Source organism: Carcharhinus amblyrhynchos, chromosome 34 (genome assembly GCF_965287045.1).
Source record: "Carcharhinus amblyrhynchos chromosome 34, sCarAmb.v2.hapA, whole genome shotgun sequence".
Taxonomy (NCBI): Eukaryota; Metazoa; Chordata; class Chondrichthyes; order Carcharhiniformes; family Carcharhinidae; genus Carcharhinus; species Carcharhinus amblyrhynchos.
Window position 1 is genome coordinate 7,253,300 of NC_137357.1, and position 26,047 is coordinate 7,279,346.

Genomic DNA, 26,047 nt, shown 5'->3' on the forward strand with positions numbered 1-26,047 from the left:
CTCCTATACTGTCCATTCAGTTTGCAACATCATAGAAACTGTCAAATGAGTCTCTGTGGTTTCTGACATGCTCTACATGATCTGCTGCTTGCTATCCACTAACCATCTTCTATCCATGCATGTGAATGAGATCTCAGTTAGTCTCAACACTCATTCCAAACTTTGACCACAATCAGGTCAGTATCATCAGTACAGATATAGCTTTCACTCACAACCACAGTCCTTTGAAGAAGCAAGTAAGCTCAAATGCTGTCTTTCTGTTAAAAAAAACTCCCGAGAATTTGTATGAGTCGACCGTAAAAGTTAAAAAAAACTGTCCAAAACAATGTTTTCACTGAATCATAGAATCCCTACAGTGCAGAAGGAGGCCATTCAGTCCATCTAGTCTGTACTGATCACAATCCACCCAGTCCCTATCCCCCAACACCACATATTTACCCTGCTATTCCCCCAGGACATTAAGGCGCAATTCAGCATGGCCAATCTACCTAACCCTCACATCTTTGGACTGAGAGAGGAAACCGAAGCACCCAGAGGAAACCCACACAGACACAGGAAGAAGGTGTAAACTCCACACATTCATCCAACACTGGCATTGAACCCAAGTCTGCAGCACGTGAGGCAGCAGTGTTAACCAGTGTGTCACTATGCCGCCCTAACATGCATTATCTGTGGACCAGCATTTCTGTACATGATTGGAAATAGTGTACACACTCGTACAGAGTGCTGGAGCAAACATCGCATTCACACAGCATATTCTCACATTCTCAACAACATGTACAAGTGTATTTGACATTTATTGCTCTTCACAGCAATTATACATTTAGTTACCAAATGCATGCAACTTGACTTGGACCAATTGCACTGTTAAGCTCAAATCCTTAATGCTTACAGTTTGGAAACTCTTTGGCTATATTGTGGCTTAAAACAAATCACCTGCCAGAATAGATTCTTGCCGCGTGCAACTTGTGCCCAAAATTTCCTCAGCTGCACGGGCAGGTTTGGAGTTAAGTCCTTCGTGCCTATCTATTTTATTTTAGCTAATATCCTTGATACATTGGAGCTAACCTTTTCTTCTGATTTTGCAAACACCTCATACACAACTTTACTTTTCAAAACAGCAGAAAAAAATTCTGTATGCATGTAATTTTACTCTAATCAGCTTGGCACATCTTCATTTCCTGCAAGTCTGAAAATATCTACCTTATCTGCAAGAGATAAGAATAAATCTCTGGCCCTGAAGTCAATAACTGTAATGTAAACAGTTTATTAGCCAACAGTCACCAACGTCATGCTGTGTTGCGTCTCACCTCCAGTGCAAGTTCCTGAACTTGTTGAAATAAGTCCAGGTCTTTCTCTGTCACAATGTCTTTGCTCAGTGATTGGTCATCCTCATTTTCAAGTTTGCAGCCCCACGAGTCCTGATTGTCTGCAGATTCAGAAAAACATCATATTAACGGAGAGACTTTCCTTCAGCAAAACCTCCTGCAATCAACCTTGACTGACAGAGGGGCAGACTGAGAACTGACAACCTCAATGTGTTAATATAGCTGTTAAAAGTTAATGGAGCCATACAGCAACATTAAGGCCCTCAAATCTCCAAGACTACAACCAATCTGGGGGATAAATTTAACAACTGCTGAACTGCCAATTAGATTGGACTCGGGTATTTTGTTTCTTTTGCTCATCCACCTGGAGTTTTGTGCATCTTTTTTATTGGACCAGCAGGCAAGTCAGCATCAATCAAGTATCCGACAGCCAACACATGACAATCAACCCCAAATTACAAGGTTCTGACTTCATGTACTGAGGGTTCCCTCTCTTAGCTGGTTCTCCACAATTTTACAGCTAACAGGGCGAGGCGAAGTATTCCAGGTCTCTGCCACCAGTGCTGTGACTCTTGGAGGTGGATGGGAGTACACCTTTCCCTTTCTGTTTTACTGGAGAAGCTCCTCAACTCTGTTTGGAGCACCTTTCATACTGGAGGGCTCAGATCAGGGACTCACCTCAGGGAGTGATGGCAAAGTATATTAACACAATGAAATGACAGAAGCCTGCATCATTTAAAAAAAAACAGCCCAATACAGTCAATGTAAACTACAAAATAAACATAAACAAGCAGGATAGCAAATATTAAAGGCAACAAGGGACACAGCAGAAGGCAGTAGCAGCTTGAATTAAATACTCTTACGGGTATAAAGCTAAGGATAAAAGTTACAATGAAGCACTCATTTGGTTGTGAGAATCAGCATCCTTTTGCTCAGTTCAGTACTTTGCCTTTGAAATGGAATCTACACTAAACTAAAACAAAATACCAAACTACAAATCCCATTTGAGCAAGCCAGCCTTATAGTGTCGCACACTGGTGTGCCAGCATGCTGTTCACCAGGTAGGTGAGCGCTCAATTTTTATTAATAAAACCAACTTGTCCTGATCCCACTACAAGCCACTGCCGGGGGGAAAGAAGGCGATTTGTGAATCCAAGGAATCAATCCTTTTTAGTTATTTTTTAATTTATTTACTCATGTCACACGTAGGTTTACATTAACACTGCAATGAAGTTATTGTGAAAATTCTCTAATCGTCGCACTCCGGCGCTTGTTCGGGTAGCCTAAGACAAGGCAAAGAATTAAGTTGAGGTCATCAGAGCGCCAGAGGAATTAAGCATGGTAAAGGGACATAGAAAACAGCATTTTTAAAGTTATTTTAACAGAAAGCTGCCAATTTCACATTAAGGGAAAGCAATGATTAGCAACAAATTTGTTAAAGTGGTAACGGGAGAGTAATAGACATCAGGAGAATGAGGAGTACCCTGGAGCAGCCCAGGTATTTAAATAGAAGATTGGCAAAGTCAGGAGAATGAGGAGTAACTGGCATGGCCTCAACAGATGTCTCAGAGAAGCAGAAGAAAGAGGGAAAATAATTTGCAGTGACAATAACATCAGTGGAGGGGGACTAGGGCAATTGTACAGGTCAATATTGAAGTTAAGTTGCCTATAACTAAAACTAGATTGAATCATTAGATTAAAAACTACGAACTAGCTAAGTTAATTAAATACATAGAGTAATTAACGAGACAAATTGAACAAAGTAACAGGAAAGCAGAACAGAAAAGGTGCTGCAACTGCATCATATGGAGGCTGTGGAAAGCATCACAATCCCAAACAATCAGACCTGTAGCAGTTGCTCCTCAGAAATTTCAGTGCAGAGTTGTCAAAATGGTTTCTGAGATACAGATGTTGTTGGAGCTTCAAAGGAACGGGACATGGCTATGGGGACACTTGGTTCAAGGGACTGTCACCATGATATAAGAGGGCTTTAAAGCAGAAGGTCAAAGAGGAATGCAGCCATCATAGTATAGTATGGTATAAAGAGACAGACTCTGTATTCTCCAGCCATGACCAGGAGTGCCAAAATTAAGGACACTTTCCCACAACAGGAGAAGAACTTGGGAGTAGGAAGTGAAAGATCCAGTTATCATGGTCCACTGAGGAAGCAACCTCCGTCGAGGAAGGTGGGTCTGCTGGAGGAGTTTGGAGAGCTCGGGTCGGAACGATAATGCAGAAACTCCTTGGTAATCATCTCTGGATTCTTACGAGCCACTTGCAAATTGAAGGCAAATAGATTAGCAGGTTAAATGCAAGGCTGAAACAGTGGTGTGGAAGGCAGAGATTTTGAATCTTTGAATGCTCATATCAGTACAGAGAAAAGAGGGAGCTGTTCAGTTGGGACTGACTCGCTTAGAGACTGGGATTAGCGCTAGAAGAACTGGACTCTCAAATAATGAAGTTCAAAATCAATTCACCAGCAAAATTATAGTTTGGGCAAGAATATGCAGAAAGTTGAAGAAACATATTGGAGTATTCGTGACTCGGATGACATGGAGAAAAACAGAAAATAATTCAAGCAAAAGCACTAGATTTGTACTTACAAAGCTTTCAGAACCAAATAGATGAATAGCACTCAGAGAAAAAAATGGAGACATGGTTGTACAATGATTAGGGTTAGGAATTAAATATCCCAGGATATAAGACTTTTAAAAGGTAGGCAAAGTGGAAGAGGGAGGAGGAGATGGCTCGAAACTAGAAGATGGGATAAAGATAGCAGTGAGAAAATATGTTAGCTTGGAAAAATTAGGAAATAGAATCAGATTAGGTGGATGAAGAAATAACAAGACAGAAATGCTGGGGGTAGTTTATAGATCTCCAAACTGTAGTTGCAGCATTAGGCAGCATATGGGTCATGAATCTGGAGGTGTATTTAACAAGGGTAAACAATCATTCTGGAGAAACATAATCATCTTGACAAAGATAATTTTCATTAAAAATGTGGAGGATGACTTCATGGAATGCAATAAGGAATCACAAGGGAACAAGCTATTTTGGATGCAGCACTGTGCAATGGGGCAGGGTTAATTACTCCTGAAGAACGATCATTACATGGTCATTTTATTTTGAGTTTGAGTGATTTATTTACATCTGAAACTAGGTTTCAAATTGGTATTTTCTAGAAGCATTCAACAAAGTGCCATGGAAGTTATCTCTTAGAGGGATGGGAAATAATATATCATGGATTAAGTAGTAGTTAATGGTCAGAAAACAAACACTAAGAACAAATGGGTCCTTTAGTGGATCAGGGATGGGTCTCAACTAGTTACCACCAACAAACATCGAGGGAATGGAGTGCAATTTGTTAATGTTTGCTGATGATACAAAGTTGAGTGGAAGAGTAAACTTGAGAAGGACGCAAAGAAACTGCAAAATAATTCAGTCAGATTAAAGTGAGCAGGCAAGAATGTTGCAGCTAGAATATAACATGGAAAAAATGTGAAATTATCCAGATTGATAGGATACTGTAGGGAAGCAGAATATTTTTGAGAAATTGCTATGTTGGTATTCAGAAGGATCTGGGAATCCTTGTACACAAATCACAAAGTTATCCTGCAGATGCAGCAAGCAATGAGGAAAACAAATAGCAAGCTGTCCTTTATTACAAAGCAAATTCCATATAAAACCAAAGAAGTCTTACTGCACTTGTGAAAGGTCTTGGCGAGATCACAACTGTATTATGTACAGTTTTGGTCTCTTTCCCCAAGGCCTTAAAGGAATTGAAGGAATTGCCCCTTAGAGATTAAGCAGACAAAGCCTACATTTCCTGGACTGAGAGGTAATCCCATTGAAATATATACTTTTTATGGGGTTTGGCAAGATAGATGGTTGGAATATGTTTTGTCTAGCTGGAAAGTCTACAACTGGAGGCCACTATCTCAGAATAGAGGTCAGCCAGTTCGGACCAAGATGAGGAATAATCTATTCACATGAAAGAGCTGTCACCCTTTGGACTTCTCTACTCCAGAGAGCTGTACTCAGTTGATGTATACATTCAAGTCAGAGCTCATTCGATTTTTGGATACGATGTAAATCAAAGGTTATGGGGATGGTGTGGGAAGGTACCTGTGAGTGAAAAGATTGGTTATGAGCTTACTGAATGGCCGAGCAGGATTGAGGGACCAAATGCTCCTACTTCTTGTGTTCTTGTTTTAAGTTAGAAGTGCACTGGTCTCTCTCTCTCTCTCACACCCAATGAAAAGGTGCCAGAATGGGCAGTTTTGTTCTAATCCTACAAATGCGAATGAGCTGAAATGCTTTGAATAAAAAAGCGGGAGGCGACTAGATGCAATTCTATGCAATACAGAAAATACTCTGCAAGTGACCTGGCCTCATCAATCTGCATGTGACCAGATTTTAATCAGCCAACTCTACCTTGGGGAATATTTTCCAGTTTAAATGGATGTTCCTCTCATGCCATGAAAGTGATGCCCAGTAGCAGTGATACTTCAGTACTTTCCTTGAAATACTTCTATGTCACTGTTCATTTGGAGGCAAATAATGTGGTCAGACACCTGGTGTTGCAACCCCACCCTCTTTCAAAGTGTTCATATCAGCCAATTTAATGAGCGCAATGATTATATGAAGGCAGTAAGTCTGAAATTAAGATAGAAAATAATGGAAATAAACAGCAGTATTTGACAAAGATTGTGAAGAAAGTTCCTGCCTCAAATTCTTATGGACCTATCGTGTATTTTTATTTTAATTGCTGAAATGAAAACATGCAGAGCTACTTTCATGGCACAAGCCCAACCCCCTTCCCCTCCCAAAGGAGAACAGCAACTACCTGAAGCACCCCAAAAAAGCGTAATTAAAAAGCCAATTTCTAGTGCTAGCGATGCACAATAGCACGGCATTTACTTCTTACCCTTGTCCTCGGCACTTTTACTCCTTTCTAATTCCACGGTCCCCTTCCTGTGCCAAAGGATCGTCTTTCCATGTCTCATTTTACACCGGCTGCCCCTTATTGCTTTCTCTCTCACAGAAAACGGCAGGAAATAATGAGAGTGCAGTTTAGCCGCCGTTTCTACAGATGTACTCAGTCGTAGGTAAGGTGAGATTTGCAAATTGCAACTGTTTTTCATGCTACTGCCCCAATAGCTTGGGAGAACAGAATTAGCAGTGGAAGTAGGACAAGGTTCACATGGTGTAAGACAAGGAGGAGTTAACTCAGCATCTGCTTCGCCAGAGAGTTTGGGAGAATAAAGAGAGGAAGGAGAATCAATTGGCTCCTTTCTTAACCTGGGCATTCTGCACTTAGTTAACTGGCCAGTGAATGTCTGCTTATTGAAGTTATCAAGCGGGCTAGCACAAGAAGATGATCTGATGTTACTAATGTGGCACCTTGGCGCTGGTAAAGAAATCTCAGGTGATACTGGGCATGCAGGGATTAATGTGGTCAGTGCAGTACCTGTGGGCCATGTGCTGCTGTCAGAAGTGCTTGATTTTCGTGGCCCCTTTTTCTTGAGCCTGTATTGCTCAGCTAAGTCCAGGAGTTCACCCCGTGGCTTGCGGCCATCAGGTGAAGGGGTGAAGAATTTGCTAAGGCCATCAATGAGCCCTTTGGTTTTCTTGTTCATTTTCAGGCGGGAAGATTTGGTGGTTCGCGAGTTCAAAGTGCTCAGTCCATCCAACCGTCCCGACTTTGATGAGGGGATTGCTGAAATTTTGCGTTTGCGACCCCGACCGGAACATTGTCTCTCTTTGTCAAATGGCTGAGAACCTTTTGATCTGTGAAAGAGGGGAAAAAAATTTTGTTCAGTTATTCAAAAAGCATCTTCACTGACCGAATCAAACACATCTAAAATGCAGTTCCCTCTGCCATTAAGTTAAATAAGATACTAAGCAAGGAATCAGTTTATAATTCACAAATACTAGTAGCAAAATAAGAAGTCCGCTACACCACCTGCTGGATAACAGGCATCACATTTTTGTTGAGTATTTTACAAGTAATCACATACTTAGGAAACCACAGAAATGTTTAAATACATATAACGACCCTCATGGTACATCTTAGAAGGTGTATGATGCTTTGGCTATCACCTTCAGTGGGTATCGTGCAGTTCCACATTTGCAAGCACAAATAAATTTCTTTTAGTGCTGGTTAACGTTCATAACATTACTTTTCATTCTTTCTCTCTTCAAACAAAATGGGCAAACTGAGAGTTCATGAGGATAACTGGTTTGAATGGATGTTTTCCTATCGTTGATCCTCAAGGTTCAATAGACTATTGTAAATGTTTTGGGAGGGGCTGTTCTGCTGTAATCTCTGTCACTGAATGGGAGGCCATCAATGTTCAAGAAGGGATTTATCGTGATGAACCCAAATATCACAAGCCAACAAATTGGGGCAAAGTGCATGGTTGAATGGTTTCAGTTCATTAACATAGTTGACACAAATGCTCAATTGGTAAAACTGAAACACATCTCAACAAAAAGGAATGTCAAGGGTCAGGAACCTATCCTGTGTTTCGTGCATTGATGCTTTCCATTTTTCATTCAGACTTGCACTTCCTAATGGCGAGCAGAATATAAAAATCCTCACAATTTAGGTCAACCAACCCACAACAAAGATGGTATTCCTGAGCTGGTCACTGAATGAAGGAAAATCATCCATCATCAAGTTTGTTGCTTACCAGATGAAACAAATTTGCTTGGGAATGTAACAGTTTTTGCAAAGAATGCAGGAGATTGAGTAATGCCTTTGAAAATTTTAAGATGCAGTGTAGGCGTGAGGTTGAGAAGAATGTGTGGGACTACTGAGAAGATCGACAGTAGATAAGGTTTGTTAAGGGTGCCGTGAGCCGACTTGGACAGAAGGGTTGGAGATTCAAGATACGTGCTTAATGAGGGTAACAAATCGTAAAGTCATATGATAGAGGAGAGGATGCTTGAAATGGTATTAGCATCTTCCATATTGTCTAAAAACGGAAATGGATAAAGACAGGATGAGGAGGATTAAAAAAAAGCATCTAAAATGCTGATTTGGGTCTGTACCTATGTACATCACTTGTAGAATCAGGGGCTACCCACACTACTGAGGAGAAATTGCTGATTATAAATAGATATTGCAGCAACACTTTATACAACACTGTGTTTTATAAAGCCCACACTTCCTGTTTCAATTTGCTTCAACTTGAGCAAAACAAGTTCAGCCTTGGAGTAAACTCCAATTAGCAGCTGCCAGTATAAATAGCTCCAAATCATCATTTTGCCCCAAAAATAAAATGTAAATGATGCCATTCCTTTCTAGATTTTAGAACAGGACCTACATAAACAACTACAGGGCTAAAATGGTTTTGTTTACTTGTTGCTGATCCTCGTGGTCCATCCAGCCTGAGCATGTTTTAACACTATTGTTCACAGAACTGATACATCAACAACTTGCATTTATGTTGTGGCTTTAACGTAATAAAATGTCGCAAATGACAAACAAAGTTCGACACTGGCTTACATATCAAGCCAGTACAAGGAGATATCAGGCAAAATGACCAAAAGCTCAGTCAAAGAGGTGGGTTTTAGGCAGCATCTTAAATTCCAACGTTTATGATCTTTATAGCTGAAAACACAACCACCAGTGGGGCAATTTAAATTGCAGATGCTCAAGAGGATAGAATTGGAAGAGTGTTTTTTTATAAAATTGAGGAATTCAGCACGAATTCAAGTACATCAGTGAGCACAAGGGTGATGACTGAGGAAGGTTTGATGCCAGTTAAGACAAAGGCAGCAGACTTTTGAATGGCCTCTACTTTGAGAACAATGAAGTTATTCGCCAGGGTACATTGAAATGGTTAAGTCCAGAGATAACAAAAGCCTGCATGAGTTTTACAGACTCTGAGAATAGCTACAGCACAGAAGGCCATTCAGCCTGTTGCGTCTGGCCCTTTAAAGGAGCAATTCACAACCACCTTTTCCCTGGAGCATTGCACATCCTTTCCTTTCACTGAATAATCCAATTCCCTCTTGAATGCCCCAACTGAACCTATCTCCACTACACACTCAAGCAGCTCATTCTAGACCTTAATAACTTTCAGTGTAAAAATATTTCTCATGTCACCACTGCTTATTTTACCAATTATTAAATCTATGCCCTCGTTTGCAATCCTCCCACCAGTGGGAACCTCTCTACTCTGTGCAAAAGCCTCGTGAGTTTGAACACCACTATCAAATATCCTCTCAATCTTCTCTTCTCCAGGGAGAACAGACCAACTTTTCCAAGCGATCTACGTCACTGAAGTTCCTTATTCCTGGAACCTTCTCATACTCTAGTTAATGCTGAACCACTGTTTTATACAGGGTTAACATAACCTGCTTACTTTTATACTCCATGCTCCTATTTATAAAGCTCTGAATCTTGCAAGTTTTATTAACTGCTCTCTCAATCTGCCTGCCATCTTAAATGATTTGTACACATGTACCCAGGTCCCTCTGGTCCTGCACTCACTTTGGAATTGTAGCCTTTACTTTACATTGTCAGCCCATGTTCTTCGTGCAAAAATGAATCACCTCACTTCTCTGCATTGAACATCATCTATCACTTGTCCACCCATTCCACCAATCTTTGTCCTTTTAAAGTTGAACACTAACCTTCTAACAATTCACATACTTAAAAATTTTGTATCATTCACAAATGTTTAATTCCTGCACTCGACACAATTTTGGAGTCATTAATATATAACACCTAACCCTGGGGAACTCCACGAGAAACTCCACAATAAACGGCAGATTCACTGTTGCAGTGTTGCAGAGGTGGAAATCAGTGGTGTTAGCGATGGTGCAGGTAAGTGACAGGAAATTCTTCAGAGGATTAGATATATAATTGACCTTGTGAAAATTCTGGTTCAGCCTCGCACAGCTGGCAGGATTGAGTCAACGTCAAGGGAATGTAGTGTGTGATATAAACCAAAGACAATGGCTTTTGTCTTTGCAATATTTACAGGGAATTTGTGCTCATAAATAGATGATGTTGAACAAGCAATCTGACAATTTACAGGAAGTGCAGGGGGCCTGAGAAGGGATGGTGAGCTGAGTGCCATTAGTGCATATAGGAAAATTCATGTGTATTTTCCTCCATCACCGAAGGACAAATATAAATGAGAAATAGGAGGGGGCCAAGAACATCACAGGCAATGGTGCAGGATTAAAAGACAAAAAAAAGTCAATGCTTTTAGCACTTAGTTAGTACTAATTATAATATTGCCTTTTTATATCCCAGGTACAAATGAGGAGAGGTACATATCTTTGCTGTAGATGTCAACCGGCAAGAGAACGTCCAACTAGAGTTGGCAATCTCAGTTCCAAGGAACACTCAATTCAGCCTTATTCATGACTCTGACTCCCATTGTGACAAAGTGTCTGGCATCCTCTGAATGTCATTCTTCCTTGGCACCATATCAGAGGTCAGTCGACAAACAATAATTTATTTTGTGAAATACTTACACTGTGTTATTCTTTAATCTGTTTTTCGAGTGCCCTATTGCTGTCGCGTAACGTCGTTTAATCTGTACAGCTTTCTTGTGCAACAGTTTTCTTCCCTTTTTCCGTGGTCGACAAATCTGACACACCCACATGCCTGTGATGGAAGGTAAAAACAAGGACTAAATATTTGACCTATTACAAGCTAGTCTTCTCTTGTCCACCAAAATACAAACTGTGAACTATCTCAAGTGCAGCAAAGACTAGACTGCTTGTAATCTTCGCTAGCAACATGTCAATGAGTATTTGCTTTCAAGTATTTCTCCTTCCTGTCTAATCTGGTAATAGAAGTCCCAGCAACAAAATGATTCAGGGTTCAACCTCTTGTGAAATGTGGATCCTGTGCATCAAATGCCACTTTAGCCACAAGTCAGACAAAAGGAGATTTAACCTGAACAGGTGTTTGTTTGGTGCTGCCATCAATCTGATGTCAATAACAGACTGTGGATCTGCCCACGTGCAGTAGTACACCAGGCGGTCCTTTCAGCTTCACACTGATCATCTGACTCAGGATGGCAAGTAGAATTAATGTTTTGCAGACACACGATCTGGGAATGTGTATACCATCACTTGTCTTTTACGATTTTACTTGTCCGTTTCAGTCACTGACATCAATCCAATTAATAATCAACACCAGACAATTTTACCCTTAGAGGGTTTATCAGAGCAGCTGCCAGATAATTAAAGAATAATAACAACAGAGTGATCATCAAGTAATTATTGAATCCATGGGTTTAAGACATGTCATAAACATCTGGAATTAACTAATTACCTGATGTCACAAATCAACCACTTGCTATTATTCATGGACCTCTAATGAAATATATATTAGCAATGATTTTTCACATTCATTCAGGAGATGTTATTGCCCTTGTGGCGGTGCTGTGAGCTGTCTTTTTGAACCACTGCAGTCTATGTCGTGTAAGTACACCCACACTGCTGATAGGGAGGGAGTTACAGGATTTCCATCCAGCCATAGTGAAGGAGTGGCAACAGAGTTCTAAACAGGATTGCTTGTGGATTAGAGGGGAATTTGCAGGTGGGGTGTTCCCATGCATCTGCTGCCCACGTGTAGGTTTTGGTTTGGAAGCTGCTATTTAACAAGACTTGGTGAGTTGCTGCAGTGCATCTTGGATACTCTACTGCACTGCTGACACAATACTTAGGTGCTGCAGGGAATTAATGGTTTCCTTTGGTTAATGGAGTATATTTGTCCTGGATTCTACAACATAATAAGCTTAACACATTCAGGGAAAGTGTTTTGATCTACTATATTCCCAGGGAACATTTCCAATAACACTCAATACCATGGTAACATGAAGCTGCCTAACTCCTTCTTGGAACCCACTGATTTCATGTCACCAACTTCACATTCTCCAGCATATCCCATTTTCTTTCCTTGACCTCAATAAGCCCCCTGGTGATTTAATTCTGAAAAGTTCATTTGCATCCAGCTCGTCCAAGCCTTTCTGACACCTACGTTATTCCCATGGTAATTCTCACTAATCAATGTATTCCATTTGATGGCATTTTCTAAGCATTCTGGGATGTGGATGTTATTGGCAAAATTACTGTTTACTGCCACCCCAAATCACACTTGAGAGGGAGGTAGTGATCTACCTTCTTGAATACAACCAAGTGGCTTGTTAGGCCATTTCTGAGATATTAAGAGCCAGCCAAATTGCTTTACATCTGGAGTCACATCTAGGCTGGACCAGGTAGAGCAGTTTATATTTTCCCCTGAAGAACATTCATGAGCTAGGCAGATCACAACATGACTGAATTTGAACTCATGCCCACAGATGATACATCCAAGCCTCTGGATCATGAAACCATCATACTCATATCCTAAAACCTGCAATTGCTTGCTCTTGTAACCAATGTGAAAAGTCTCTTTAAGGTTTAATTAGATACTGCATTGTACAGCAACCTACAATCATAGCCCCTTTCACTGGTACAGAAGACCCTTTGCAATGTTAACTTCCTCATTACTTCAAGAGTTTTAAAATACTGAATCATTTGTTTACATTCAGAATAATACGTTTTTGCAGAAAATTACTTTGAGAAGCTCTGCAGAGAACGTTCCCAAGGTTAAGAATGGGAATCTACAGCAAGATGATTCTTGTGCTGGATTCTACCTTTCACAATTTAATGAACTGTATTTCAGAGAGAAGAATTCTCACCTTTCGGCATCCTGGTGAGAGGTGGGTCACAGCACTCCATGTGAAACCCTCGGTCACATGAGTCACAGAACAACATGTTATCCTACAGGGGAGACAGTGGTATAAATCATTATTAGTCTTCATGAGTTTACAAGTGATATTAATGAAATAGCACAAAGGAAAATAATAGCTTGTCCCTGCCAGAGACTCAAAGACACCACAATGTCCTTTATTCTGCTTCAAGATTCTGTTTTAATAGGCAGCCCATGTCAGTTAGTTTCACCGGACAATGTATAAGCTTCCAAAGACAGCCAGGGAGAGAAGATCCCATTTTGTGTTGAAGGGCTACCTCATTTAGATTTTGCACACAATTCAGCAGTAAATTGCCAGCTTCTAAGCCATAAAATTTGCAGGCAGTCTTAGCCAACATCCATTTTACAACTTCAAAACAGTAATAATAAACAGAACAGAGCATTCCAAAGGAATAAGGAATTAGTTTATTGACTATCACCACAGCTATTAATCAAAAACAAATTCACTTTTCAATTACAGCCCTGTACTCTTGAGAGCCTTTTTTCTGATTTCAAAACTTTGATCCATCTCTACCTCCTTCAAAAACCCTGCTACGTTAAAGGCATTACATAATACAAACAGTTGTTTCTTAAAAATAAGAACTTTAATTTATACTTTTAGTGTGACAATACTTCTCAAGGCACTTACCAGGAGTGTTATCAAGCAAAATTTGATCTGTAGCCCTTTTCAGAGTCAGAAGCTTTAGGTGAAAAAACTAATAATCCTGTATCAAATGAAACACAGTTGCTGTAAAGGTACTAATTTGATCACACACACCTTGTGGATCTCTGCTCAAAAGAATCTAGTAGTACAAGAAATCAAAAGCCTTGTCAGGAAGGTGGCAGAGGTTTAGGGAGAGAATTCCAGAGCTTAGAGCCAAGGCAACTGAATACATGGAGCCAATGATAGCTGCGCAAGAGGACAGAATTGGAGGAGAAGAATTTTCCAACAGAATTGGAGTGAAGCAATGGAGGGACCCGGGGCATTGTCAGACGAGCAACCAATTCACAGGTTGTGAGCACAGAGGGTTGGATGAACAGGACTTGATACCGGTTAGGATATGTGGCCTTTCTTCAATCTCTGAAAAGCTTTGACTCTATATTGGCCTCAGAAATTTGAAACCATCCTCAGCCTGTACCAGAATGACATACAAGCTGTGATCCTTAGCAAAAGCTCTACCATAGTGAAGGCTGGGGTTAAGCAAGTATGATGGAATCCACGGTTTCAGAGCTTTGTCAAAAATGTTTTGGAGACAGACATTAATTGAAAAGGGAATTGAGCCTTCCAGTTTCTAAGGAAACAAAGGCTGAAACTGAGATTGAGAACCAAAACTTCTGGAGACAGACCGCTTGAAGATATGCAAAAGTGAGCCACCAAAATTCAGATGATGATTCTAGTGGTACACTTCAGAGCGGCTGAAAAAGACAAAGGCTAGATCCAGAAACTGAGAATAGTAAAATACACAGTTGTTGCAGCCATTTCTGTGACTTGAAGATAACTGTGGCATCTGAGCTGTGCAGCAGAGGTTCTACAAATGGGCATGTACTATTTTGAAGACTCTGGCATTGAAATTTGGGGTGATTGTGTACTGCTCTTGGCTGGGGACTATGCTAATTTTGAGAAGAGGAGCTGAAATCCTTTGCAAGGGAGGCAAAAGTCTCCGACACTCCAACCTCAGTAATAGAGGTACATTCAGTTTGCAGAGGATGATCGTGTGTGCACTCACTCAGAAATTGAGTTCCACGTCATTGCCAACTCCTTTTCCAAGCATGAGAAAATGGGTCTTTCATTAAACACCAAGAAAACAAAAGTCTTCTTCCAACCAGCTCCACAGCACATCTCCACCCATTATTCAGATCAACAGTGACATTGCAGGAAATGGAGACCACTTTCTATATGTTTGGGAGTATCTTCTCGCCAAAGGCAAAATTTATCTTCCCTCATGTGCCAACTCAGCCTTCAGCTGACCAAGGAGGAGTATTTGAGACCATGATCTCAAACCCGAGAATAACATCAAGGTTTTCCAGGCAGCAATAATACCTACTCCCCCGCAACCCCCATGCTTTGGTGACTTTAGACTTCCTGCACAGACACCTCAAAACATTGGAGAAATACCACACCTTCGCAAGGTCCTCCAAATCTGGTAGTAGGAAAGGTGGACCAACTCTCCCAAGCCAACTTGCTCAGTATCGAGTTACTAACTTAAAAATCATTCAAAATCATCTCCCCCGGTCCTGAAGCAATTTCTCCACTCAGAAGAAAACCTCCCAGGAGAACCATGGCAATGCTTTAGCGATGTCAGCAAAGTATCCTAACAGGTCAAGCTTCCCTGCCTGCCTTTAGCAGGCTCTGGCTCACGAACGGCCAAAATGAAGACACTTCACCCAGGAAGGCCCCCAACATGCAGACTTTGTCGGGAATGTGCAGAGAATAAGTCACTGCGTCGGAGGGAGCACACAAAGCTCCAAACACCTCAACTGCCCAATCCTGCAAATATTACCTGCCTCGAATGTGGCAGAGTCTGTGAACAGTGCACTGACTTTTCAGAGCCCAGCAAATCCAAGTTGAAGCAAAACACCCCCAATCCCAAAGGACTGGAGGAGGAGGAGACGAGAGGAGAAAGGAGAAGCACATTTGACCCTGCAAGTTCTGATACACATTACAATGAGAAACACTATTCTGCACATCATCATAACCATTTCTCAAATTCAATATCGTTTTAATGCTATCATTAATGGTGATCTTTTTATTTCATATACATTTGTATATAATTTAGAAAGAAGAGATGACAGAGAACAAAAGATCCTAGCTTAATCTCTCCTATTTTTGCCAGCACCTGAAATCCCTGACTAAATTTCTGGCTTCTGTGCTCTCAGGGACCAGATATTCACCATTTTGTTCTACCTCTGCGAGCTTACTCCTTTCAGGGGAAAACCATTGTTCTGAAGAACAATGATAATTAGAACAGGAATAAAAGCTCCACGCCTTGATGCTTTGCTCACTTTACCAGATTTCCAAACTAAAATTTCCCTTTCCCTCCTCTGTTATGCTCAGCACCTTCAGACAGCTGCCATTTCAATCCCTTAAGAGTAATTTCTTGGATTCAAACTTGTTTCCCAGGCCTAAAAATCTTAATGCACCACTCAAATCAACCTTTAAAATCCCACGGCAAGGTGTTAGATGTAATGATCAATATAAAATAAGCCGAGTTAGCATACACTTACTGCAAATAGCCCTTAGTACTTGGATCACAAAATAGCAAATGTGACCATAAAAAAGTGACTGAGTATCAGAACAAAGTGATCAATAACGCTCAGCCAAATATTAAAGATCTCCCAAGTCAACCGCTGTAAAACATCAACGGCTAAGTACAATGTGGTACCAAGTAATATTCAATTAAAATAGGGGGGGGAAAATAAGTAGGCTTGAGTTTACGGCCTTTTCCTGGTCCAAAAGGTTACTGCGTGAATTGCTTTGATCACTCTCAAATATCCTGAGCAAGAAGCAAATAAATGAGCTGATGCCAGATCTGAACAGTGTTGCTGGCAGATGTACTTCATACATTGGTACAAATAAAAGCAAATAATCAAGCACTCTGTATGGTGTTTAAAGCTTCTTGCTTTAAATTCTAAAATCAAATTGTGTCACAACTAACATCATCAGCACCTAACTGGATTCAAACCAGTTGGTGAGGTCAAGACAATGTCAGAGAGCTCTTTCTTGCTGAGAGAGTTGATTGACTTTGGCTGGCATCAACACTCCACAGTGTCCTATCTATCTGCCATTTGTGTCCAAATACCCATCGTCTGTTTCCCAAAACAACATTATTGAGAAGGCATTGACACCAATATCAACCAGCACCCCACTCACTTGTCAAACTCAAAACAGTTTGTTTGGTCACTCACTTGTCAAACTCAAAACAGTTTGTTTGGTCAAATCAAGTTTCAAGAGTAGATGTTTGCAGCTGTGTCCATGATTGACTTTCAGAATCAAGTGAATAAAGTACAACATTTTACAGACGCATTGATCAAACCCAGCTCAAACCTAAAAACTAGTCCACTTATTTTTTGAAAGTTGAGTGATTGCTTTTCTTTAAAAAGCCTTCAAAAGTGTCCTATAATAGTAATTCTGAATACAATAGACAATGAGCAAAATAACTTTCACAGCAAAGATGGCAATGACATAAAATTGGCAAGTGGTTGGTGTTATTCACACGTTGGGCAGCAAGATAAGCTGTTGAGTGTTGGGTACACATGAGAGGGTTGATACTTTAGTGCAGTGCAGAAGGACTGCACTGTAAGCAATGTTGTCAAATGACATCCTCACCACACATTCAGGTGGATAATATAGATCTCATGCAATTATCAAAAGGAAAACACAAATTCTTGTGATGTTCTGTCCTACATCACTCTCAATTAATTCTGACATAAACAGGTTAATTGGTCATTTATGGATTTTGTTGGCAACTGTGGTTGCCAACTGTGTCCAAATGCAATCATTTCACTCCAAGTTAAATAATTGTATGTGAAGCACTTTAGAAAATCATGCAAAACATGTTAAGGCACTTTATAAATGGGTGCAATGTATATTACAAGAGATTCATGATGGGTTCCATTCATTGCAGTGACTAGCAACATGAGGGGTGCCCCAGGGAATTGATGCAACTCCAGCACTATTTTGTTCACTTCTTTTTTTGTGAACTTGAAGGATTTTGTGTCGTATAGATTGATGGGCTACTTACAGCATTTTTTCCCTGGTCCCGACAGGTGCTGCACGTCTTGCATTCAATACATTGCCATCGTAAGGCTTTCACACGAGCTGTTAGTTCTGGAGAGAATTTCAAACAGGACGGGTGACCTGGAAACACAGCAAAACTGACATTCAAATTGTGACCATATTATTCACAGCATTCACACACACACACACACACACACACACACACACACACACACACACACACACACACACACACAGCTGTCACTCAGATGGAATGTGCATCATTGCAAGTTATTATCGAGATTATTATCTCCATTTTGTGGATGGGTAGCATGTGTTGTTCTGCAAAGTGATGACCAAAAAAAGGTCAAGACAAAATAAACTAAGTATCCTCAACATGTACGGATGTAAGATTTGATTTCGATCGCTTGGAATAGCATGTGAACTTGAGGGGGCAAAGTCACATCAATATCAAGGTAACGATGCCAGCAGAAGTGATGTCGTGTAATCTAGAGTATGCAGGACAGTTGTAAGGTTCAGCTGTTAACATGGGCTTGCTCCTTTAAGGGCAGTGCTCAAGTCTCCTTATGTTGAAGTGATGCAAATGGACAAATCCAAATAACTGTAACTGCTTGTAAACCACCAAGGTCAGAGGACAATTGAACATGCTTACAAGTTCCAGGTCAATGACTGGCCTGCTTTTCCATTTTTTAAGGTTGGTTTACCAATGTAATGAAGTGTGACAGATTTGTGTTTGACGGAACATATAAACCGAGATACCAGTGGACATTCTGAGGCTTTATACAGTGTGTCATCGGGCATATTTTACTGCAACGTATTATCAGGACCAAGAATTTATGATAGCTGAAATTAATCTTTTAACAAGTGCAACTGGAGTGTAATATCAGGTTTATATGTGATTAAAAGCAACTCTGAATTCTGAAAGCGAAAAAAAAAGCTCTGGCCGCATCTGTTGACAGAAGAACAGAGTTAACGTTTTAAGTCAAATAGATTGTTTCTTCAAAACTGAGCATATGATTGTGTCCACATTTTAACTGAAATCTTAATTCCGGGAGGATGACTATTACATTTCAGTACTAACTAAGTAACATTTTTTAAGACCAGCATCCAACAAAAGGTAAGATGAAAGATGTTCCAGGCAATATGTAGGCGACAAGATGCTGAAGATATCCAAGTCTTGGGATCTGGAGCAGTAGATAGCAGTATTGAGATGGTGCTCTGGTGATATCCAAGTTTTGGGATCTGGAGCAGTGGACAGCATTATTGAAATGGTGCTCTGGAGATATGGAAATCTTGGGATCTGGAGCAGTGGGTACTATTATTATGCACATCATGACAAATTGGGCTCTGAAATACTTGGGTGAAGGTGGAAATAAAAGAAAAGCCATGTCTATCAGCTATTCACTGCAACTATACCATGGATATACTTTTTTTCCAACTATACTGAGGAATAGGTACGATACCATAACAACTGTTGTGAAAAACTGCCAGCAAACATAAATACTAGCTGCAAGGCCAACTGTGTTCCTGGTGAGAGGCAGAAAATCTCTACTTCTTGCTTTTCCTTCTTTGTTCATGGGATGTGGGCACAGCCAGCAGATATTGCCCATCCTAAGTTATCTGAAATAGATGGTGGTGAGCTGACTTCTTAAACCGCTGCAGTGTAGGTGGTGTAAATGAATCCACAGTGATTTTAGGGAAGGAGTTCCAGGATTTTAATTCAGCGACAGCAAAGGAGTGGCAACATATTTCCAAGTCAGGATGGCGAGTGGCTTGGAAGAACTTGTTGGCGGTGTTCCCATGCTGCCCTTATTCTTCTAGATGGTAGTGGCCGTGGGTTTGGAAGTCGTACCTAAGGAGCCTTGGTCCTGCAGTGCATCTTGTAGATAGTACACACTGCTGCTATTGTGTGTCAGTAGTGGAGAAGTAAACATTGAAGAAGGTGGATAGGGTGGTGACTACATGGCCTGCTCTTCCCTGGATGGTGTCAAGCTTCTTGAGTGTTGTTGGAGTTACACCCATCCAGGCAATTGGAGAGCATTTCATCACTTTCGTGACTTGCGCTTTGTAGATAGTGGACAGGCTTTGGGAGTCAAGAGATGAACGACTGTTTGTAGCTTCTGACCTTCTCTTATAGCCACAGTATTTACATGCTAGTCCAGGTAACCTAATTCAAACATCTGAGATCCTGAAGGTTCATGAACACATGGAGAGGATATTTCCTCTTGTAGGACATTCTAGAACTTGGGCCAATGTCGAAAAGTAAGGGATTTGGGACAGAGATGGGGGAAAAAAACAATTCTCTCAGAGGGCTGCAAGTCTTTAGAACTCCCTTCCACAAAAGGCAGTGGAGGCAGAGTCTTTGAATATCTTTAAGACAGCGCTAGATAGATTCCTGGTTAACAAGGGAGGTTACCGGGACTAATACCAAGTAGAGATTAAAATCAAATCAGCCATGTTCTTCTTGAATGATAGATCAGGTTCAAAGGGGCCAGAGGCCTAATTTTCTCAATGTGTACTGTTCTTAAATTGTTCATATGTTCCTCGTCAATGATAACCTAGGTTTCGATAGTGCAGAGTTCTGTATTAATACAATTTAATGTTAAGTTGAATAGATCCTCTAGTGATTGTGATGGTCATTGCTTGACGCCAATACTAATCAGCCCAAGCTAAACGTTATCCAAATATTGCTGCATTTGAACGCAGACTGCTTCAGTGTCTGAATGTTGTGCAGTGAACATCTCCACTTTTGGCATGATGGAAGGTGGTCATTAATGAAGGAAGATCATTGATGAAACAGCTCAAGATGGTTAGATCTAATATGGATGGATGGTTGGATGTTGATGGAGGTGTCTGGAACATTGCCTGCAAGGTATGATTTCATGAGGCTGTTCCTTGAGTAATCTGAGCGAGAGAGAGCTCTCCCAGATATTAGTGAGGAGGACTCTGAAGTGTTGACAGGGCTGGGTGGACTGTTGTCACAGCCAGTGCCTAGGCTGGTGCCAGGTCAGTCCAGTTCCATCCCTGTTAGATATTTTAGTGGTTTGATACAACTCATTGGCTTGCTAAGCTATTTAGAAGGCATTTATGAATTAATCAAACAAGGCAAGGATGGTTGCACTCCCGAAAGGTCATTAGTGAACCAGATGGGTTTTGACAACTTCAACAATGGTTACGCGGTCACCATTAGACTAGTTTTTAATTCCAGATTTATGAATCATACGTAAATTCCACCAGCCGTTTTGGTGGATTTGAACCCACATTAGGCTTCTGGAATTATTTGTCCAGTGATGCTGCTATTATATCATGACCTACTCCAATCATACAATGGTGAACTAAAACCATGATATTTCTCAAAAAGGATCTCTTTGAAGAGTTACTTTACTTTGAATCTGTTCAAGAGTAGAAGGCAAAAGTATTAATCAACAAATAAAATGTTCCAACATTCCAGCCTGTGATTTCCAACAACAGGAATACGTTGCTGCATTCATCTTGGGTTAATCATGAGGGAGCAACATAAACTGACATCTTCACTTGAATTAGAGCTGTTTCATTCAACAAGGTTGAAGCAGAATAAAATGTTTCATAGGCAAACAAAAAAGACCTGTGATGCAAGCTCTGCTGGCTTGAAAGAAACATAGAGTTATGAAAGTAACAGATAACTTGCATCTCCAGAGCTGCACGCAAATCCCCTGCGACTGAAGTAGGTTCTCAGAGTGTTTTTATAGCTTCAATTTAAGTCACACAATCTAACAAAGGACCCAATCAAGCTGAACGAAACAGCAGTCTTCCTTGTATACAGAGACCCAGCAAATAAATTATGTGTATCCTGCATCTAACATGCACTTCCTATTTGCCTACTTATCTGTGCTGTGACTTATAAATGTTCAAACAGAAAGAACAAGTTTAGAACTACAGCACCCACCCCTGGTTTAATACACCAAAGTGCTTTTCAGTTGAACTATTATTAATTGTTTTGCAGGAACCAATGTTCCAAATGCCAAGCTCTGCTCCAACCACAGCTCCACATTGCCAGGTAAACATTTCACCTCCTTCAATTTAAATTCAGTTGAAGATTCCTTCAAGGGATCCCCATCAGTTCTGGGGCCTGCAATTCCCCCCACCAGCTCCCCACAGCTGGACATATCTGTTTGAACTTTCCTGCTCGAGCGCATTATAGTTTGCTACTCAAGCTGCCTGACCGTCCCAGTTATGGCAGCCATGCAGTCAGTCAAGCTCTCCTGTCCTGCTCACCCTTTGCCAGTTTCAATTTATCCAATCCCAGCCTGAAGAATCGGGCCAGATCCTAAATCACAACTCGTAATATAGAGGTCACTCAGTGGGGGGGGGGGGGAGGCAGTTAACCTATCTTCAAATGGAAACCCAGCTTCCACAACCACAGCCAAGACACAAACATGTGGCACCATTCTGTGTCCAGTCAAATATTCTCTTTTATTCAAACCCTGTTAGACAGATAGGACCTGAAACATCACCACCCGTCACACAAGATCCGTAGGCTTGCGAAGAGGACATATGGAGTCTGTGAATGTATACGGACGGGTTAACTGACTGGGCAAAAAATCTGGCACATAGAGTATAATGTGGGAAAGCATGGACTTGTAAAACTGGCAGCATCAATCAGAAAGCATTATACTGTTTAAATGGAGAGAGATTGCAGAATTCTGTGGCACGTGAATCACGAAAGGTTAGTGTGCAGGTACAGCAAGTTACCAGGAAGGCAAACAGCATGTTATCATTCGGAGAGTGGAATATAAAAATAAGAAATAAAAGCAAATTACTGCAGATGCTGGAACCTGAAGCCGAAAGAGAAAATGCTGGAAAATCTCAGCAGGTCTGGCAGCACCTGTAAACAGCATCTCCTCACAGATGCTGCCAGACCTGCTGAAATTGTCCAGTATTTTCTCTTTTGATAAAAGTGAAAACATTTTATTTTAGGTGTACAGAGTGTGGGTGAGATCATACCTAGAGTACGAGGATACAGCTGCATTTGAAGCAGCTCAGAGAAGGCACACTTGACTGATTTGGATAAGGGGGTTATCTTTAAGAAAACTTTGAAATAGCTGGGTCTGTACCTACTGGAGTTAAGAAAAATGAGCTGTTATTTTATTGAAACAGACAAGATCCTGGGGGAAATTGACAGGGTGGATGGTAAGCAGTTATTGCCATTGGTGAGAGAGATTCCAACAAGGAGGCACAGTTTAAAAAGAAGGGGTCTCCCTCTCGAGGTGAAGACAAGAAGAAATATTTCCTCTCACAGGGTCGGTTCGTCTGTTGAATGCTCTTCCTCAGAGATCAGTAAGACTGTATCATTGAATACACTTAAGGCTGAATTAGACACATTACCCCCTGCTCCGAATTCTTGTGTGCATTTTGTGTGAATCACTGGTCACCAGTTGATCCACTCTCCTGCCCATCATCACAATGTTCTGGCCATTCTGCTTTTGTTCGCAATGGCCATTCCCTTCTCTCAACCAATTCCAAACACTGATCCAGGAATCAGGACTTCTATTGCCCAAAAATTTTAACCTTATCAAGAACAAATCTGCAAAAATACATATAAATGGCTTGATTGCAATTAAATCAATACTCAGGGAGAGAAGTTTCAATGTTTCTTTAGCTCTCTGAACCACCATTTCTGTCACAGGGGATTATAATTTGAAGGCAAGTAAAAGAACAAGGCTACATTGAAGTTATGAATTACAGTGAAGGAATAAGTTAGAAATGGAGGCGCAGTATGAGGAAAACAAGACAGAAAAAAGAAAGGGGACAAAGACGAAATGTCAAAAGTTGGAGAGGGAATGATGAAGGGAGAAGGGTAATCGGAAAGGGGAAACAAGCAAACAAATGAGAAAAGGAAGGAGAAATGAACAAGGGAAAGGGAAGGTGAGATACAAAGAGACAGGAAATAATTGCAAATGACAAGTGGATTAAATGGGAAGATTAATCCAGAAACACAGCAAATGTTCTGGGGACCTGGGTTTGAATCCGGCGTAGCAGATGGTGGAATTCGAATTCAGTTGAAAAAAAATCTGGAATTAAGAATCTACTGATGACCATGAAACCATTGTTGGAAAAACCCCTCTGGTTCACTAATGTCCTTTAGGGAGGGAAATCTGCCATCCTTACCTCGTCTAGCCCATATGTGCCTCCAGAGCCATAGCCATGTGGTTGACTCTCAACTTCCCTCCAATGGCAACTAGGAGGGAAATTGCTGGCCATCAACACCCATGTCTCACAAATGAATTTTTAAATATTGCAAAGAGATAAAGATGGGGTCAGAGAGAATGAGGGGCATTCGAAGAAAAATACAACTTTCACGTAAATAGTTGTAAACAAAGCATGCCAAAAGTCACACTGATGAACTTGGTTTCAAAACTCTTTGCATCGAATCACAGAATAAATCCCGACAGTGCAAGAGGCTACCTGCCACTCGGCCCATCGAGTCTGCATCGACCCGCTGACAGAGCATCTTACTCAGGCCCTATGCCCATAACCCCAAATATTTATCCTGCCAATTCCCCCGACCCACACATCCTATGACACAAGGGGTAGTTTAGCATGGCCAATCAACCGAACCAGCACATCTTTGGACTGTGGGGGGAAACCGGAGCACCCGGAGGAAACCCACACAGACACAGGGAAAATATGCAGACTCCACAGACAGTCACCCAAGGCTGGAACTGAACCCAGGTCCCTGGCGCTGTAACATAGCAGTGCTAACCACTATGCTACCAAGCCTCCCCTAACTAAATATTAGTAGTCACGAATAAACATTTTAAAAATATACTTTATTTTGCTGGCCTTTAGTTTTGAAACATTAGTTGCCCTTATCCAAGGAGTAGACTGGTTCACTCAATCACTTATTCTATCTGTTATGGACTCCTGGCACCAACAGAAACCAGTGAATTTGTTGCTCATTCAAATCACACACACCTCAATCTTCATAATCCATATAAAGCAGACTATTATTGCACAAGATTTGACATGTCCTTCCACAGAGAGTCTGTGGAGCCTCAAAAAAATCATTCAACTAACAACTTGAACTTGCTCTATGAAAATTCAACCAAATGATTTAAATGTTGAGAGAAGTACTTACCACTATTACCACAGTCTGCACACGAAATTAATTCCTCACGTTTCTTCTCGCGATTCTGCTCTTTTGTACCCAGACAAAACCCACAGATTGGAATTGGCTCCGCACGGGGCTGTTGACATAAGAAAGCAAAAGTTTATTTTCAAGAGCTGCTTTGCTGCGATTCAGCACTTACAGATGCCAAATGGAACACCAGCCTGGTGAAGAGATAAATATCATCAACTAACTTAACAACTCAAACCTAAGTATAGTTTGCATAAGAGTCCTGGGGACACCCCGGTTTTGTGTGGCAGTTGGCATACAATCTGGATAGTTCGCTAAGCAAGGCAGACAAACTGCCACTCAAGATTAACAGTTTTACATCTTAAACCAAGTCATGGCATGAACCCAGAAGATCCATCTCAAAAATAATACTGCAGTCAATGATCAAATAAAAGGTTTCTTTATTAGGTGTCTTTTTCACGTGCTCACTGCTATTCATTTTTGAAGTCTCACCATTATAATTCAAAAATTGTAACTAAAAGATCAAAATTTAAGATATGAACAAACTGTCAACCCGATAATCATATCAAGACACACATCAGTTCTGAAACAGCAGAACAGTGAAAACAGACATTATCCTTTACGAACTCTGGGTCTGAAGCAAGGGCCATGTCATAGTGGCTGTCTGCTACACATGAAATAGTAAAACATTTTGATAGTAGCTCTGCAGACTTCAATGTTGACTGTCAACCCAACTTGTGTTCTTCAAAGCAAAATTATGCAATGGAGGGAAGTTCAGTCAAAGAAGGAAGGGTTTTTCAACACATCCATCTCCGCCTCAGTCATTAGAGTTCTCAGGATTTAATCATCTGCCTCCTTCTTGATCATCACATTATCATCCATCAATTTGCAAGTGGATTAAGAACTCCCAAGATTACAGCAAAGGCATTTGTACTGTTACTGGGCTTTGAAAGACAAATAATAAACACAATTCTAGAAGGGAGGCTTCCAGAAATGCCAACACTGGTGAGAACATCTTGACAGTAATATGCACCATCACAAAACAGACAGCAGTGCACTCCTCCATATTGCCTTTCTACTGACAGACAGCACTTGCT

At 40.9% G+C, this 26,047-nt stretch overlaps 1 protein-coding gene across 2 annotated transcripts in view; it reads right to left on the reverse strand.

The window, feature by feature from the left end:
- LOC145361442 (histone acetyltransferase KAT6A-like) overlaps positions 1 to 26,047 on the reverse strand; it is a 153,313-nt gene that overhangs the window by 60,105 nt on the left and 67,161 nt on the right. Inside the window, exons 3-8 of one of the 2 annotated variants that reach the window (XM_080217252.1) lie at positions 24,951 to 25,059; positions 17,838 to 17,953; positions 13,046 to 13,127; positions 10,827 to 10,959; positions 6,799 to 7,118; positions 1,311 to 1,429 (exon numbers count right to left, since the gene is read on the reverse strand). In XM_080217252.1, coding sequence (XP_080073378.1) covers positions 1,311 to 1,429; positions 6,799 to 7,118; positions 10,827 to 10,959; positions 13,046 to 13,127; positions 17,838 to 17,953; positions 24,951 to 25,059 — 879 coding nt within the window. Of the gene's footprint in view, positions 1 to 1,310; positions 1,430 to 6,255; positions 7,119 to 10,826; positions 10,960 to 13,045; positions 13,128 to 17,837; positions 17,954 to 24,950; positions 25,060 to 26,047 lie in introns of both variants that reach the window. The other variant, XM_080217251.1, reaches the window with a different exon arrangement.